At 46.2% G+C, this 14844-nt stretch overlaps 1 protein-coding gene across 1 annotated transcript in view; it reads left to right on the top strand.

The window, feature by feature from the left end:
• LOC138246182 (uncharacterized) overlaps positions 1–14844 on the top strand; it is a 448661-nt gene that overhangs the window by 273353 nt on the left and 160464 nt on the right. The window contains exon 16 of the mRNA XM_069200506.1: positions 13074–13151. Within this exon, the coding sequence (XP_069056607.1) occupies positions 13074–13151 (78 nt within the window). The remainder of the gene's footprint in view (positions 1–13073; positions 13152–14844) is intronic.

Here is a 14844-nt window from a genome sequence, read left to right as displayed (position 1 = left end):
CAGTTCATTGCTCCTTTTTTTGGCTGAATTGAAGACCACCTAATGCTCTAAGTTTTATGGTAGCTCGGTCAAGCAGTTGGGCCAATCGTGGAGAAGTGCAAAGCATTTGTTGTACTCGCAGCATCAACCTTGGAACTCACACACTCAAAGGAATAACTTGAGACCAATTTATAAACATGCCTCAGATTTTAATAAAACCTTTAAGACCAAGATCATCAGAATTGGTTAAGTACTTTTTGAGATATTAATTTTTAAAGTTTAACAAAAATAGTCTTTTTGTGTGTAATTACCCACCACAGGAATCAATGGAGGATAACCTTGAAAAATACATATAAAATCATAATGTAGTTTTGACAAATTCTTCTTTTGCAGTTTGGTTAAGCTGTCAGTGGGCACACTGCACCAGCTGAAGATGTTCGATTGGCTCTCAGTCCCGGTGGAGGCGGCAGGAAAAGGTCTCTGGAGCTGGTGCATGGCCACTGCGAGGGAAAACTCGGAAAAGCACTGCACAGGTAAGTTTAAAGGTTAATCTTGGGGGTGCCCTTGGAGTGTCAAGGTCGCAAGGGGTGGGGGACCCTTAGGGCATAGTTGGATCTTTGGTGCAGGGCACAGGGCGGCTGGGTGCAGAGAAAATCTGTGTACAAGAATTCCCTCAAAAGCAGGAGGTAAGTCAGCTCAAGGGTCAGTTGCAGGTCATCAGGGGCACTCTGGCGAGAGGTCTGGGTTGTTTCTGAACTACCTCGACTGGGGCTTCCTCCTGGACCTTTTACAGTCCCAGGTGGGCAGTTTTTCTGGTTGTCTGACGTCAGATGACCAATACCCAGGGTATTGGTTATGGTTCAGCCGCTGGAGGGCGCAGTGCCACTAAACTTGGCACACTGGCAGAGTTTGTCCTCATGGCCTTTGGTGTGACGTTTGGTCCAGTTGCGGCATCCCGCTCTGGAGTTAGCGTCCGGTAGGTGAAGTGGACATTACTGGCTTCATGGTTCCTTGTGGAATTAGAGTGGTACCTCAACCCTGGAGCACATTCTCTGGCAATTTGCGAAGCTTGGAGTTCCTCTGGGGTGCTTTAGAGTTTAGTTGTCCAGCCGCTCCTGTCTTTTGAATCTGAGTTCTTGCTTTTGGGGTGCCCTTACTACTGTATTTAGGGGGCGTTTTAGGGGGAAACTGGTAGTGGCCAATGGCCCATCTACCTTAGGTTGGCTGCACCTACTAAGTGACCACTTCCCTACACCGGATTGGCTATTTTTCTTTCATCAAAGATGGAAGAAAATGAAATGGAGAGTCCACCTCACATGCGCAACACCTTAGGGGTGGTGCATGATAGGTAGGTCCACTCCTCCTACACTTGGTTTGATTTTTCCATTGTTGCTCCTGCCAGAAATGGAGGTTTGCAATGAGGGGAAACCATCTGCTGCTAGCAGTAGGCTTCGGGGTTGAAATTCAAAGGCGGTAAGCCTTTTGAAGCTCATAGGCAGGTCTGTGTACATTCCTGGGGAGGTGGGGTATCACTTCTTCCCAAGAAGGGCTTAGTTCTCTGGTCCAAGAGAGCAACGACTCTCCCCAGGTGTCCAGAATCCTGTCTTTTGGTGGCAGGCTGGTTGGGACTGTCCAACAACCATGCCAGGGTAGGTAGCTTTTGCAGGGGGCACCTCTAAGGTGACCCCTGGGTAGAATTTGTTATAATTCCAAAACTGGTACCAGTTTGTATTTATCATTCTGATTTGTTTGATACCAAACAAACCATGGTTCAGAGTAGCCATCATGTAGCTGGGAAACTCGTACTGAACAGTGTCCAGCACATGCATTTAAAATTACTGCTCTGTTCACTTACTATGTCCCAGTTTTGCCAAGGAGACAGTAGAGGCATATTGCTCATGCAGCTATGCCCTCACATACAGTATAATGCACTCTGCATTAGGGCTAGAAGTCCTGCCAGAGAGAAGACTTGCCTATATTGCATGCAGTGTATAGTGCACACAGGCTGTGTGCTATTTCGATTTTGCACTTTGGGATTGCACCAGGACTCTCAGCCTGCAGTTGCAGTGCTGGATGCATCTGGATGCATGGCCCTAGAGGGTGGCACAATCTGTGCTGCTACCCTCAGGGACACCCCCTTAGTACCCCATGCCCTTGTTACCTAAGTACCATTTACTAGAGACTTAAAGTGGCAGCCAAAGGCGTTGCCAATTACCTTTGCAATTTTAGGGAGAGAACACAGGCGCTGGGAACCTCATTAGCAGGATCCAAGTGTACTCCAGTCCAAGTTGCATCTAGAAACCGCACAAAAAGTGTTTGGGGGCGGGGGTACTGCAACAGTGTGTCAGCTTCCCACACTACTCCCGTCCCGCCCCCCCAGCCGACAGGCCAGGAGACTGAGCCAATATCTGGGAGAGGCTTCCTAGTCTGTCAGACGACGAAGATAAGGGAAACAGGCTGGTTAGTTGCAGGGCCTACTCTTCCTCATATACTGTCCAGGTCATTCCCTCTGGCCAATTGGCCTACCTCAACAGCTATAGGACCCAATCTGAAATGTCTTATACCTGTAGCACCAATGTCTGCACTTTTCCCTTCTGTCTTTGGTTCGGAGTTGTCCACCTCTGATGCACCTATCTTAGCCAGGGCAACCCCTTTCTAACCCAAAGAGGCTACCAAGACCGGAGTAACCCCACTATGACCAACAGGGTCCGGGGGCCTAACTTACTAGTTGGTACGGGGGTCAGATCACCAAGCCAAGAACAGTGCATCCATAAAGGCTAGCACCCAGCAGAGACCACTGACAGCTGTCATTGCCCAGAACCATACCTTTAGCTCCATACCCTCTGAGGACAAGGCTAACATAGTCTTCTTTGGGTTCAGGGTGCCTGTCTGCTGTAAGGGAGTGGGGGGGATCTCTACATCCTTCAGAGAACAAAATCCTTTCTCTCTTTTCTGTCAGCTGAGGGCCACAAACTCAAGCTGAGCAGGGGCCTGACTAGTCAGGCTTTCCTGGGGGCCAAACTGGGCTTCACCAGTTCCAACAGTGGAGTTCTTCCCTAATGGAGCAGAAACTCATTGGCTGTCTGATGCCTTAGTTAAAGTTTGCCCATCTTTCCTTTTCTTTTGCTTTCTCTTTTTCTTCTGGGGCCTACTTGCACTCATTGCAGGGGCAGCACCTCCAGAATCCTTGGGAGATGACTGGCGCTGAACCAGTTCCTCGTTTGAGCTCTAACTAACCTCTGGGTGGTCATTTCCAAGGAGACAGTCAAGGGGGAGGTCTGTACTGACTACCATCCTTTTCCAGTTAAGGGACCCATCCATCTCTGCAGGCACTATAGCTACTGGCCTATCAGTGACTTTCCCTGGGATAGCCCTAACCTTGGCAAGCTCTCTTGGGATATACTGGTTTGAGAGCACCAGCCTGTCATGCACAATTGTGTGACTGGCATAGGTGTCTCTAAGGGCAGGAGCCATTAGGTGGTGCACATGTCTGCTCCTCTCTGGAATCTCCAACTCACCTGTAGGGACCACTTTCCATTTAAAGGCTATGAGGACCTCTTCATCTGAGGAGTCATCCCCAATGGCTACACTGATTACCCCTGGGGGCTTACTAATCGTTTCGTTTTTTTTTTTGTTTAGACAAGAAGTGTCATTGGTGTGGGGCCTTGTCTTTTGACAGTTGTGGCACCATGCCTTAGTAGCACCCAGTTTTTACCCTGGTAGCCAGCTTTGGTTTGTGAGATGTCTTTGGGCCCACCCTCCTAGACAGATTTTTGAGGGCCTAAAGACTCCTTTTCTTTATTTCTAGGGTGCTCAATCTTTTATTTTGGGGGACTTCCCTGACTTTCTTTTGGTCACCCCCTCCAGTTTTGGTTTTGGACACCTAGGTTCTCACCCAATGGTCAGCTTTCCAAACCCTTGGGGTGGTGGGCTGACCCCAAATCTACTAGGTACTGGTGCAACCTGTCATGGACACAATTACTCAAAAGTTGTTCTTTCATCATCAAATTGTACAGCCCTTCATAATCATGTACCTCGTTGTCTTCTAACAAACCACCTAACATTTTTACTAAAAAGTTCACAAATTCTACCCAGACCTGACTCTGGGATTTTTCAGTCCTCCTGAATTTTATGTGGTATTCCTCAGTGGTAGATCTAAAGCCCTCAATCGGGGTATCCTTCATGAGATCATAGGATTTAGAATCTACCTCATTAAATGTCAGAAGCCTGTGCCTTCAGTTTCCTGAGAATAAATCCCACAACAGTGTGCCCCAATGCTTTTTCTCAATTTCCCACCCAATACAGGCTCTTTCAAAGGCAGACAACTATTTGACTATATCATCCCCTTCAGTAAAGGGAGGAACAACTTCTTTTGGGAGTTTGATGTTGAAGGATTTCTCCCTCAATACTTGTATGCTGCCACCAGAGATGTGTCCTAGGCCCAACTCTTTTCTCTGTTTCTGTATTTCCAAAAGCTGACCCTCTTAGGGCAGTCTTTTGGTCAGCCTGGCAATATCCAGGTCTGCTTCTGTGGGTGCACTGGTGCTAAAGTGAGAGGAGCTACCCTCACCTCCTTTATCCACAGCTCCTTCATCCACCACCGACGCATCATCATCATCCATCTCATCTGGATGATTATCTCTTTTGTGCTGGGCCACCAGAAACCAAGTTTTTCTGCACTGGGTCTTTTTCCAGTATGAACTTGGTACAGTCTGCAGTGTTTACTTAATTCATCATAGCTGTATGCCTCATAATGTTCCAGGTTGAGCTCCTGGTTCTGGGTCTCTGCATCTGCTATTTTTACTTTACTAAAGTTGGGATCTCTTTAAGAATTTGGAATCCCCTTTTTCGATTAGTCCAACTAAGGTAAGGTATTTTAAACTTTTGCTATTGCTATAGGGACCTAACCAGATTTGCAAACATTTTTAACCAATTGAAAAACAAAAACATTTAAGCTAAAGGCAATTTTAGAGAGTTTTCTGTGCGCTCAAAAAATTGACAAAGTGGTAACAGCAAACACAAAGTCTTTATCCCACCGCAGCCACCAAATGTAGGAGGCTGGCTCTCTATGTAGTGTGCAAAGCTAGACACACTGTCCAGAGGATCCAGGCAACCCATCATTGGTTTACAGGGGTGAAAACCAGATCACCTAATGATCTAATGTTTATGGTAGCTTGGTTGAGCAGTTAGGCCTAATTTGGAGAAGTGCGAAACATTAGTGCATTGCAGCTCACACACTCAACTGAATACCTTGAGACCAATCTATAAACATGCTTCAGATTTTTATGAAAATATTAAGACTAAGATCATCAGAATTGGTTACTTTTTTGAGAGATTCATTTTTGAAGTTTAATAAAAATAGTCTTTTGTGCATAATTACGCACCATAGGAATCAATGGAGGATAACCTTTAAAAATGCATATACAGTCACACAGTAGGTTTTCCAAGTTCTTCTTTTGCAGGTTGGTTGGTCACTGTAGGAGGCTGGCCTGGCTTATAGTGGGTACCTTGTGGTACTTACACCTTGTGCCAGGTCCAGTTGTCCCTTATTAGTAGAATAGAGGTGTTCTAGCAGCTTAGGCTGATAGAGGTAGCTATAGCAGAGCAGCTTAGGCTGAACTAGGAGACATGCAAAGCTCCTACTATACCACTTATATCATATAGCACTATATCATAAGAAAACACAATACTCAGAGTTACTAAAAATAAAGGTACTTTATTTTGGTGACAATATGCCAAAAGTATCTCAGAGGATATACTCTCTTAGGAGGTAAGTATTACACACCAAATATATACACACAACCCAAAATCAGGTAAGTAACAGTTAGAAAAGTAGTGCAAACAATGTAGAACACAATAGAATGCAATAGGGAGAACTAGGCCTAGGGGCTACACAAACCATATACTCCAAAAATGGAATGCGAACCACAAATGGACCCCAGACCTAGTGTAGTGTGTAGAGGGTCACTGCGAGTGTAAGAAAACACTAAGGGTGTCCAAGATACCCCACCCCAAGACCCTGAAAAGTAGGAGTAAAGTTGCCTACTACCCCAGAAAGACAGTGAAGTCGAGATAGGGGATTCTGCTAGGATAACAACTGACTGCAAAACACTGAAGACGGATTCCTGGACCTGAGGACCTGTAAAAGAAGGGGACCAAGTCCAAGAGTCACGCAAGTGTCTGAGGGGGCAGAAGCCCACCAGACCCCGAATGAAGGTGCAAAAAGGCTGCCTCTGGGTGGAAGAAACCGAAGATTCTGCAACAACGGAAGGTGCCAGGAACTTCTCCTTTGGTCAGAAGATGTCCCACGGCGTGCTGGAGGGTGCAGAGTTGTTTCCACACAGACAGACAGCAAACAAGCCTTGCTAGCTGCAAGGGTCGCAGTTGAGGATTTTGGGTGCTGCTAGGGCTCAGGAAGGACCAGGAGGTGGCCCCTTGGAGGAGGAGACAGAGTTGGCGCTCAGCAACACAGAGAGCCCACGCAGAAGCAGGCAGCACCCGCAGAAGCACCAGAACAGGCACTTAGAAGATCTGAGGACAACAGTCGATTCAGAGCCACCAAAAGAGGGTCCCATGACGTTGGAGTCCAACTCAGCGAGTTGGGCAATGCAGGACGGAGTGCTGGGGACCTGGGCTAGGCTGTGCACGAAGGAAGTCTTGCAAAAGTGCACAGAAGCCCGAGCAGCTGCAGTTCACGCAGTACACAGGTTTACTGTCTGGCGTGGGGAGGCAAGGACTTATCTGCACCAACTTTGGACAGAAGGGCCACTGGACTGTCAAAGACACTTGGACCCAGCTCCTGTGTTCCAGGGACCACGCTCGTCAGGATGAGGGGAGGCCCAGAGGACCAGTGATGCAGAAGTTTGGTGCCTGCGTTGGCAGGGGGAAGATTCTGTCGACCCACAGGAGATTTCTTCTTGGCTTCCAGTGCTGGGTGAAGGCAGACAGCCCTCAGACCATGCACCACCAGGAAACAGTCAAGAAAGTCGGCAAGATGAGGTGCTACAATGTTGCTGGTAGTCTTTTTGCTACTTTGTTGCGGTTATGCAGGCATCCTGGAGCAGTCAGCGGTCGATCCTTGGCAGAAGTCGAAGAGGGAAGTGCAGAGGAACTCTGGTGAGCTCTTGCATTCGTTATCTAGTGAGATACCCACAGGAGAGACCCTAAATAGCCCACAGAGGAGGATTGGCTACAGAGAAAGGTAAGCACTTATCAGGAGGGGTCTCTGACGTCACCTGCTGGCACTGGCCACTCAGAGCTGTCCATTGTGCCCTCACACCTCTGCATCCAAGATGGCAGAGGTCTGGGACACACTGGAGGAGCTCTGGGCACCTCGCCTGGGAGGTGCTGGTCAGGGGAGTGGTCACTCCCCTTTCCTTTGTCTAGTTTCGCGCCAGAGCAGGGCTGGGGGGATCCCTGAACCGGTGTAGACTGTTTTATGCAAGGAGGGCACCATCTGTGCCCTTTAAAGCATTTCCAGAGGCCAGGAGAGGCTACTCCTCCCAGGCCCTTCACACCTATTTCCAAAGGTAGAGGGTGTAACACCCTCTCTCAGAGGAAATCCTTTGTTCTGCCTTCCTGGGACCAGGCCCCAGGGGGGCAGAAACCTGTCTGAGGGGTTGGCAGCAGCAGTAGCTGCAGAGGAGACCCCAGAAAGTTAGTTTGGAAGTACCTGGGCTCTATGCTGGAGGCCCGGATGCATGGAATTGTCCCCCCAATACCAGAATGGAATTGTCCCCCCAATACCAGAATGGTATTGGGGTGACATTTCCATGATCCTAGACATGTTACATGGCCACGTTCGGAGTTACCATGTTGACGCTACATATAGGTAATGACCTATATGTAGTGCACGCGTGTAATGGTGTCCCTGCACTCAAAAAGTCCGGGGAAATTGCCCTGAACGGTGTGGGGGCACCTTGGCTAGTGCCAGGGTGCCCTCACACTAAGTAACTTTGCACCTAACCTTCACTAAGTGAATGGTGACTTAAAAGTTACTTAAGTGCAGTGTAAAATGGCTGTGAAATAACGTGGACGTTATTTCACTCAGGCTGCAGTGGCAGTCCTGTGTAAGAAGTGTCTGAGCTCCCTATGGGTGGCAAAAGAAATGCTGCAGCCCATAGGGATCTCCTGGAACCCCAATACCCTGGGTACCTAGGTACCATATACTAGGGGATTATAAGGGTGTTCCAGTGTGCCAATCAAAATTGGTAAAATTAGGCACTAGCCTGCAGTGACAATTTTAAAAGCAGAGAGAGCATAAACACTGAGGTTCTGGTTAGCAGAGCCTCAGTGATATAGTTAGGCACCACACAGGGAACACATATAGGCCACAAACTATGAGCACTGGGGTCCTGGCTAGAAGGGTCCCAGTGACACATATCAAACACACTGACAAATAGGGTTTCCACTATGAGCACTGGGGCCCTGGCTAGCAGGATCCCAGTGAGACAGTAAAAACACCCTGACATATACTCACAAACAGGCCAAAAGTGGGGGTAACAAGGCTAGAAAGAGGCTACCTTCCTACAGTCACACCGTTCCAGCTGGAGAAGTTCAGGCTGCTCCCAGTTCTGGCGGGAGAAGTGGGAAAAGGTCCCTGGAGCTGGTGCAAGGCCACTGCGGGGGACCACTTGGAAAAGCACTGCACAGGTAAGTTTAAAGGTGAATCCTGGGGACCTCTTGAAGTGTTGAGGTCGCAAGAGGTCCCCTTAGGACGCAGATGGATTTTCAGTGCAGAGCACAGGTCGGCCGGCTACAGAGCAGATCGGTGAGCCAGAAGCTGTGCGCAAGGGTGCCTTCAGAGGCAGGAGGTAAGTAGGTTCAAGGGTCAGTTGCAGGACACTCGAGGCACTCTGGTGGGAGGTCCAGGTTGTTTTTTGAAGTCCCTCGACTGGGGCTTCCTCCTGGTCCTTTATGGTCCTGGGTGGGCTATTTATCTGGTAGTCTGAAGTCAGATGACCAAAACTCAGGGTATTGTTATGGTACAGCCACTGGAGGGCGCAGTGCCACGAAACATGGCACACTGACAGGGTTTGTCCTTGCAGTCTTTGGTATGAAGTTTGGTCCAGCTGCGGCGTCCGGTCTGTGAAGTGGACTTCACTGGCTTGATGGTTCCTTGTGGAATTAGAGTAGTAACTCCATTCTGGAGGGAGTTCTCTGGCAAAAAGCCTAGAGGGCCTCTGGGGTTCTTTAGAGTTTTTCCAATTGTCCAGCAGCTCCTCAGTGGCAATTGTCGGGTCCTGGGTGCAGCAGGCAGGGTTTGGTGTCTTTTCTTTGTGCAGCAGGTCCACAGTTCTTGTGTCTTTGAATCTTCTTGTTGCTGGTCTTCTTTGTCAGTTGAATCTGAGTTCTTGGTCTAGGGATGACCTCTAAATACTGTATTTAGGGGCGCTTATGGGGGAACCTGGTAGTGGCCAATGGGCCATCTACATTAGGGTGGCTAAACCCAGTAAGTGACCACTACCAGTGGGCAGAGGTCACTTTCCTACACCTGATTGACTATTTTCCCTCCATCCAAGATAGAGGAAAATGAAATGGAGATTACATTTCGCATGCAACACCTTTGGGGTGGTGCATGATAGGTAGGGCCACTTCTCCTATCCTTTGATTTTCTCACTGTTGCTCCTGCCAAAAGTAGGGACAGCAGCAGGCTTGGGGTGGAGTTTCAAGCTCTTAGGCAGGGCTGTGCTCATACCTGGGGCAGGTGGGAGTAGCACTTCTTCCCAGGAAGAGCTTTGTTCTCTGGCCGCAAAGAGTAATGGCTCTCTCCCCAAGGGCCCAGAATCCTGTCTGTTGGTGGTAGGCTGGTTGGAACCGGCCAGCAACCATGCCTGGGTAATTAGCCTTTGCAGTGGGCACATCTAAGGTGACCTCTGGGTACAATTTAAATTCCATACTAATATCTGTTTGTATTTAGCATTCTGAGTTGTTTGATAACAAACAAGCCAGGGTTCAGAGTATCAATCATGTAGCTGGGAATCCTGTGCTGCCTAGTGTCCAGCAGACACATTTAAAATGGATGCTCTGTTCACTTACTATGTCCCAGGTGTGGGAAGGACACGGTTGAGGCATATTCCTCATGCAGCTATGCCCTCACATACAGTTTAGTGCAACCTGCGTTAGGGCTAAAAGGCCTGCCAGACAGGTGACTTGCCTATATTGCATGCAGTGTATAAAGGACAGGGCACACAGGCTGTGTGCTATGTTGAGTTTGCATTTTGGGATTGCACCAGGACACTCAGCCTGCAATGGCAGTGTTGGGTGCATCTGGATGCATGACCATAAAGGGTGGCATAATCTGTGCTCCTGCCTCAGGGGCCCACCTTTACTACCCCATGCCCAGGGTACCTAAGTACCATTTACTAGGGACTTATAGTGGCAGGTTAAGGTGTTGCCAATTACCTTTGCAGTTCTTAGGGAAAGAACACTGGCACTGGGAACCCGATTAGCACGGTCCCAGAGTTCTCAAGTCAAAGTTGAATCCAGAAACAAGGCAAAAAGTGGGGAGGGAGAGTACTGCAACAGAGTGCCAGTTTCCCACACCATCTGAGAAGTTAAGGCAGCCCATCATACTGTTCCTGAGATGAAGAGAAACACAGGGTTTAATTTGGAGTAATATGCCTATAATGTGGTCAATGCACGGCTTATTGAGCACTTTATATTGCAATTTTGGGTGTCATCCACATATGTTAACAAATCGTGTAGCTCCCTATCAGGTTCCCTAAATATCATAACTCTCATCACATTTTGGGTGATTAGACAATTAGTGTGCATACATCTATTGGCAGCAAAATTAGCTTATAAGATGTCAGAAAATACCCATAAACTCCCTAATCCTTAATATAAACAGGGGGATACGGTTTGGCTCTCCACTAAAATCCTGTTAATGACATAAACTGATCTCTAATTTGCCCCTATATGTGTAAATCCCTTTTAAGTTCTGAAGTTTGGGGCTGTGGCTCTGAGACTGAAATACCCAGACCAAGTGGCAAATTCATACATTTGCACATGTCAATAATGTAAAACCTGCTGGATCTTCTGGGTAAAGTGCTCCTTCTCTCATCAGATCACCAGAATACAAGCTAGAGTTCCTTCTGCATGCTTTCAGGTTGATTGGTGAGTTTCATGCTAGATACAACAATAAACCAAGATGCGCAACAGCATTACAAGTGGGAAGTTCTTTTTGATGGGAGTAGCCAGAAGAATTCAGGCAAGTAAGGTTGACAGCTTGGGAAGGGGTGTGTGAAACAATGAGAGGAAGGTCACTGAAAACATGAGTAAGGACACTTGCCACGTAATCGGATATATGGCTATAAGGTGTACTGGAAACTCTGAAAGGCCGAACTTTGGAAACAAAGATCAAGTTTAGACCACTGACTGACCTGTATATTCACTTCTGGTTCCATGTTAGAGCAGCGTTGGCAGAAGACTATTTAAGCCTGATAAAAGTATGCTGTAACAGCATGCCAACTTTCCATTTGTTGCATGGCTTTCTGTTTCGACTAGTTCAGGGCCATTATTATTTTCTCCTTCTTTTGGTTTTCTCGGATTAGGCAGATTAAATTCTCCTTGCTCACTTGTTTATTTGTGCAATCAGCTCTGCCTCCCGAAATCTTGTCTTTCTTTGGCATCCAGGGGCTTCACACCTGTATTCAGATCGGCGTGGGCTTTGTAACAGTTAAGCCCAACAAGAAGTTTGATAAGCAATGAGAATTATTGTTGTTTGATGAAATACCTTCTGCTATGTACTTTCCTCAATGTTGTGTGTTCTTTTGCCATCAAGACTCCAGCACCTGCTGATCTGTCTTGCCTCTTGATCTGATGAAGCAGAAAAGTAGAATCCGTGTCCCTTTCTATCCCCCCTCTGCTACCCCCAATGTTCCCCTCATTATCTCTGGTTGTTATGCTTAGGTATCTTGCCATCAACAGAGAGTGAGTGGGAGGTTGGATTCGCGACAGCATCATAGCCCTCTGATCGAAGCATGACACGCAAGTATACACAGATAGCAATTTTACATTAATACATGCCCTGAACCTCCAAACCTGTTGCAGCTAGGTGTGTTTATCTGAGATGTATGGAATTCCAGATCTCTTCCATGTAGATCTGCTTAGTTAGTTCTCTGTGAATAGTTGTACCGAATTGAAAAGCATCATCCAATGGGTGGTCACTGTGATGAAATGAGTTCTTAAGGCAATTGTCTTTAAAGTCCAACTTTTTGGAAAATGACTAGCCTATAAATTGTCACCTTTTAGAAAGCAACTAGCCTGGGTATAACTGTAATTCCATTGCAAAACCAGTACTTTAGAATTTGCTAGACAGTGCACTTAGAAAGGAATCCAGCAAATCAGATGTCTAAAGCCCTGCAAAACCATATTGTTCACAGAGAAGCAATGATTGTGTTGAGGTGCTTTGTTTCTTGTGTGTCCACCAGTGCAAAATCCACATTGCATGAGAAGTAGTGTACTGTCTTTGGTAAATTGCCTGGAATTAGACAAGCCAATTAAAGGGTATCCACTTGTGCTATATAGCTGACTGAGAAGGTCCGAGCATTCTTCAGTAAATTGTCTAGCACTAGAGACACCAATGGGCTTGCGAAACAGCTGAGAAAGCAGACTATGGAAGAAGGTAGCTCTTTGCCCATATAGTGAGCCGTCTAGTGAAATCTAGACTGGTTCTTTTTGCACTAAAGTTTATGCAAGGTTTCATGTAGCAGATTATAGAAACTCAGCAATTTGAATCACGGAAAATCTTCTGTGTGATTAGTAATCTTATTCAGTTATTCCTCGTGTTTGCTCTTTTTACTGTATACCATTGGAATTGTCGTTTTGCTTTTTTATACTCTGTGGATCATTGGTCAATACCATGTACATAGTTCTCCCATTAGTGTGCTGTATTTGTTGTACTTGAAGATAGCTATGGTCCTTTGCATGGAGAGGCTGTATGTATCAAGCTTGTAGGTGTGGCCTTCAGAAGTGTAGCATTGTATAACGGCAAAAAACATAGAATTTATAGTGACAAACGACCTATTAATGTGGTTGATTTGATCATGAGATCCTTACTATCTCGCATTTATTGTTCTTTTTTTCATCAGACAGAAGACACTGATGAAGAAGACAGCGATGATGATTCCTATGAGACATCTACTGAATCTGGCATCTTTCTGAATGAGGTAAAGAGGACAATAAAATGTCCAGCCTGATCATGACACTCAGTGAGCATGCTCCAAATGTTAGTGTCATGCATGGCAATGTTTATTTTTAGTGAATGGTGCATAGGAATACACATCTGTAGTAACTAACATATGTAATTCTGATTATTACTTATGTGACTTACTCTCAGCAGTACTACTTTTCTGTAAAGGTACTATATGTTTTAAAAAATATATATTATACAAACCCCTGTGTAGATATACAGAGCCCTGCCCCTCATGCATGCTCTCTATATGGGACTCTGAATTATAGATGAGAATTTGACTGAACAGCCATACCTGCCACCTCTCACACTTCTTTGTTGCGAAGGTAGTGTTGATGTTCTCCATCACCTTTTATATAATGTATCAAAAACATTTAAGTGATGCTAGAGCTCTGCCTCATAATGACTCCAGGGTGTGGACCTAATGGATATCCAGCCTCCCACTCTTATCTGCTGAACAGAAGTACCAAATAAAGTTTCCAGAATAGGGTTAGACAGTATCTTGGGACAGATGGTCTTCCTGGACAATACTAAAATTCCCCTTAAGTGTCCACTAAGTTCTTTATATCAAACAGAATTTAGTGACAAGTCTACACTATTGGATGTGGTACACAGTTAATATAAAGTTGTATGCACCCTCATAGTACAGACAACACATGAACCCCCAGAAATATATTTTAACTACTCCCTCAAGCAAGTGCCCGCTCAGTTCCATTTTATTTAACAGCATTCTAGGAGTTCTGCCCATCCAGTGTGTATGACATTTTCCTGTATATATCCAGTATTTCTTTCCTTCACAAGCAGAAGCAGATACTCATCCAAAGATTGTTATCCCCTCTTAAGGCTCCACGCAGGCATGATATGGTCATATTGCTCTCCCAAGGTAATACACATGATATACACAAAAAGAATAATTTATGTAAAATAAATGTGTATGAAGCATAATAACTTATTTTCTTGTGCTTTTAACATAAACATCAGGACATATATTAACCACCCCACCCACAGCAGTACACATACTTTTATGGCATACTCCCCCAAAGTCCAATACACATATGTTACTGCTGCAAATTATTCTAAATATGATAATGTGTGATGCAACAACCTCATCCATGCATTCCCCCACAAGCTAGATAAACCAGAAATCACAAAGACAATTGGCAGATATTTCAATAAGTTCCCATTTAAATCACTGCTTGACAACTTGATGCTTCTCTAATAAGATGACTTCAAAGAGCCATGCCCTGTCACAGGCAGATGTAGCGAACATCTGGGTCTGCCCCCTCTTTTCCCTCTCCTCAGCCATCCACCAATCCCAGTGGGAGATTAGATGTCCCAGATCTGATAGTGAGCGACCACAGCAGCGGGGTTGCTCATTTCCCTGGCCACACCTCTAGGGTGAACACGGGAGCCTTGCATACGGAAAGAAATGTTCTGTAATGTTGGATTTAGATACTGTGGGAGTTTTTGCGGCTTGGCAAAGAGGAACTGCTGCAGAAGTGGGTAGTGTTGACCCTGGGGATCTTTTTTCCTGTTGGATAGGAAGCGGCCAGGAGTCACTCCACTCATAGGCTTGTGCCAGGCATAAATGTGGTGGAAAACAGAAGGACCACACTTGCTCTTGAGACCTTTGACGAGACATGAAAGCCTGGACCTGCTCTCACTTAAAC

This window comes from Pleurodeles waltl, chromosome 7, assembly GCF_031143425.1.
Source record: "Pleurodeles waltl isolate 20211129_DDA chromosome 7, aPleWal1.hap1.20221129, whole genome shotgun sequence".
In the NCBI taxonomy this organism is placed as follows: Eukaryota; Metazoa; Chordata; class Amphibia; order Caudata; family Salamandridae; genus Pleurodeles; species Pleurodeles waltl.
This window is presented reverse-complemented; position numbering and strand designations above follow the sequence as displayed.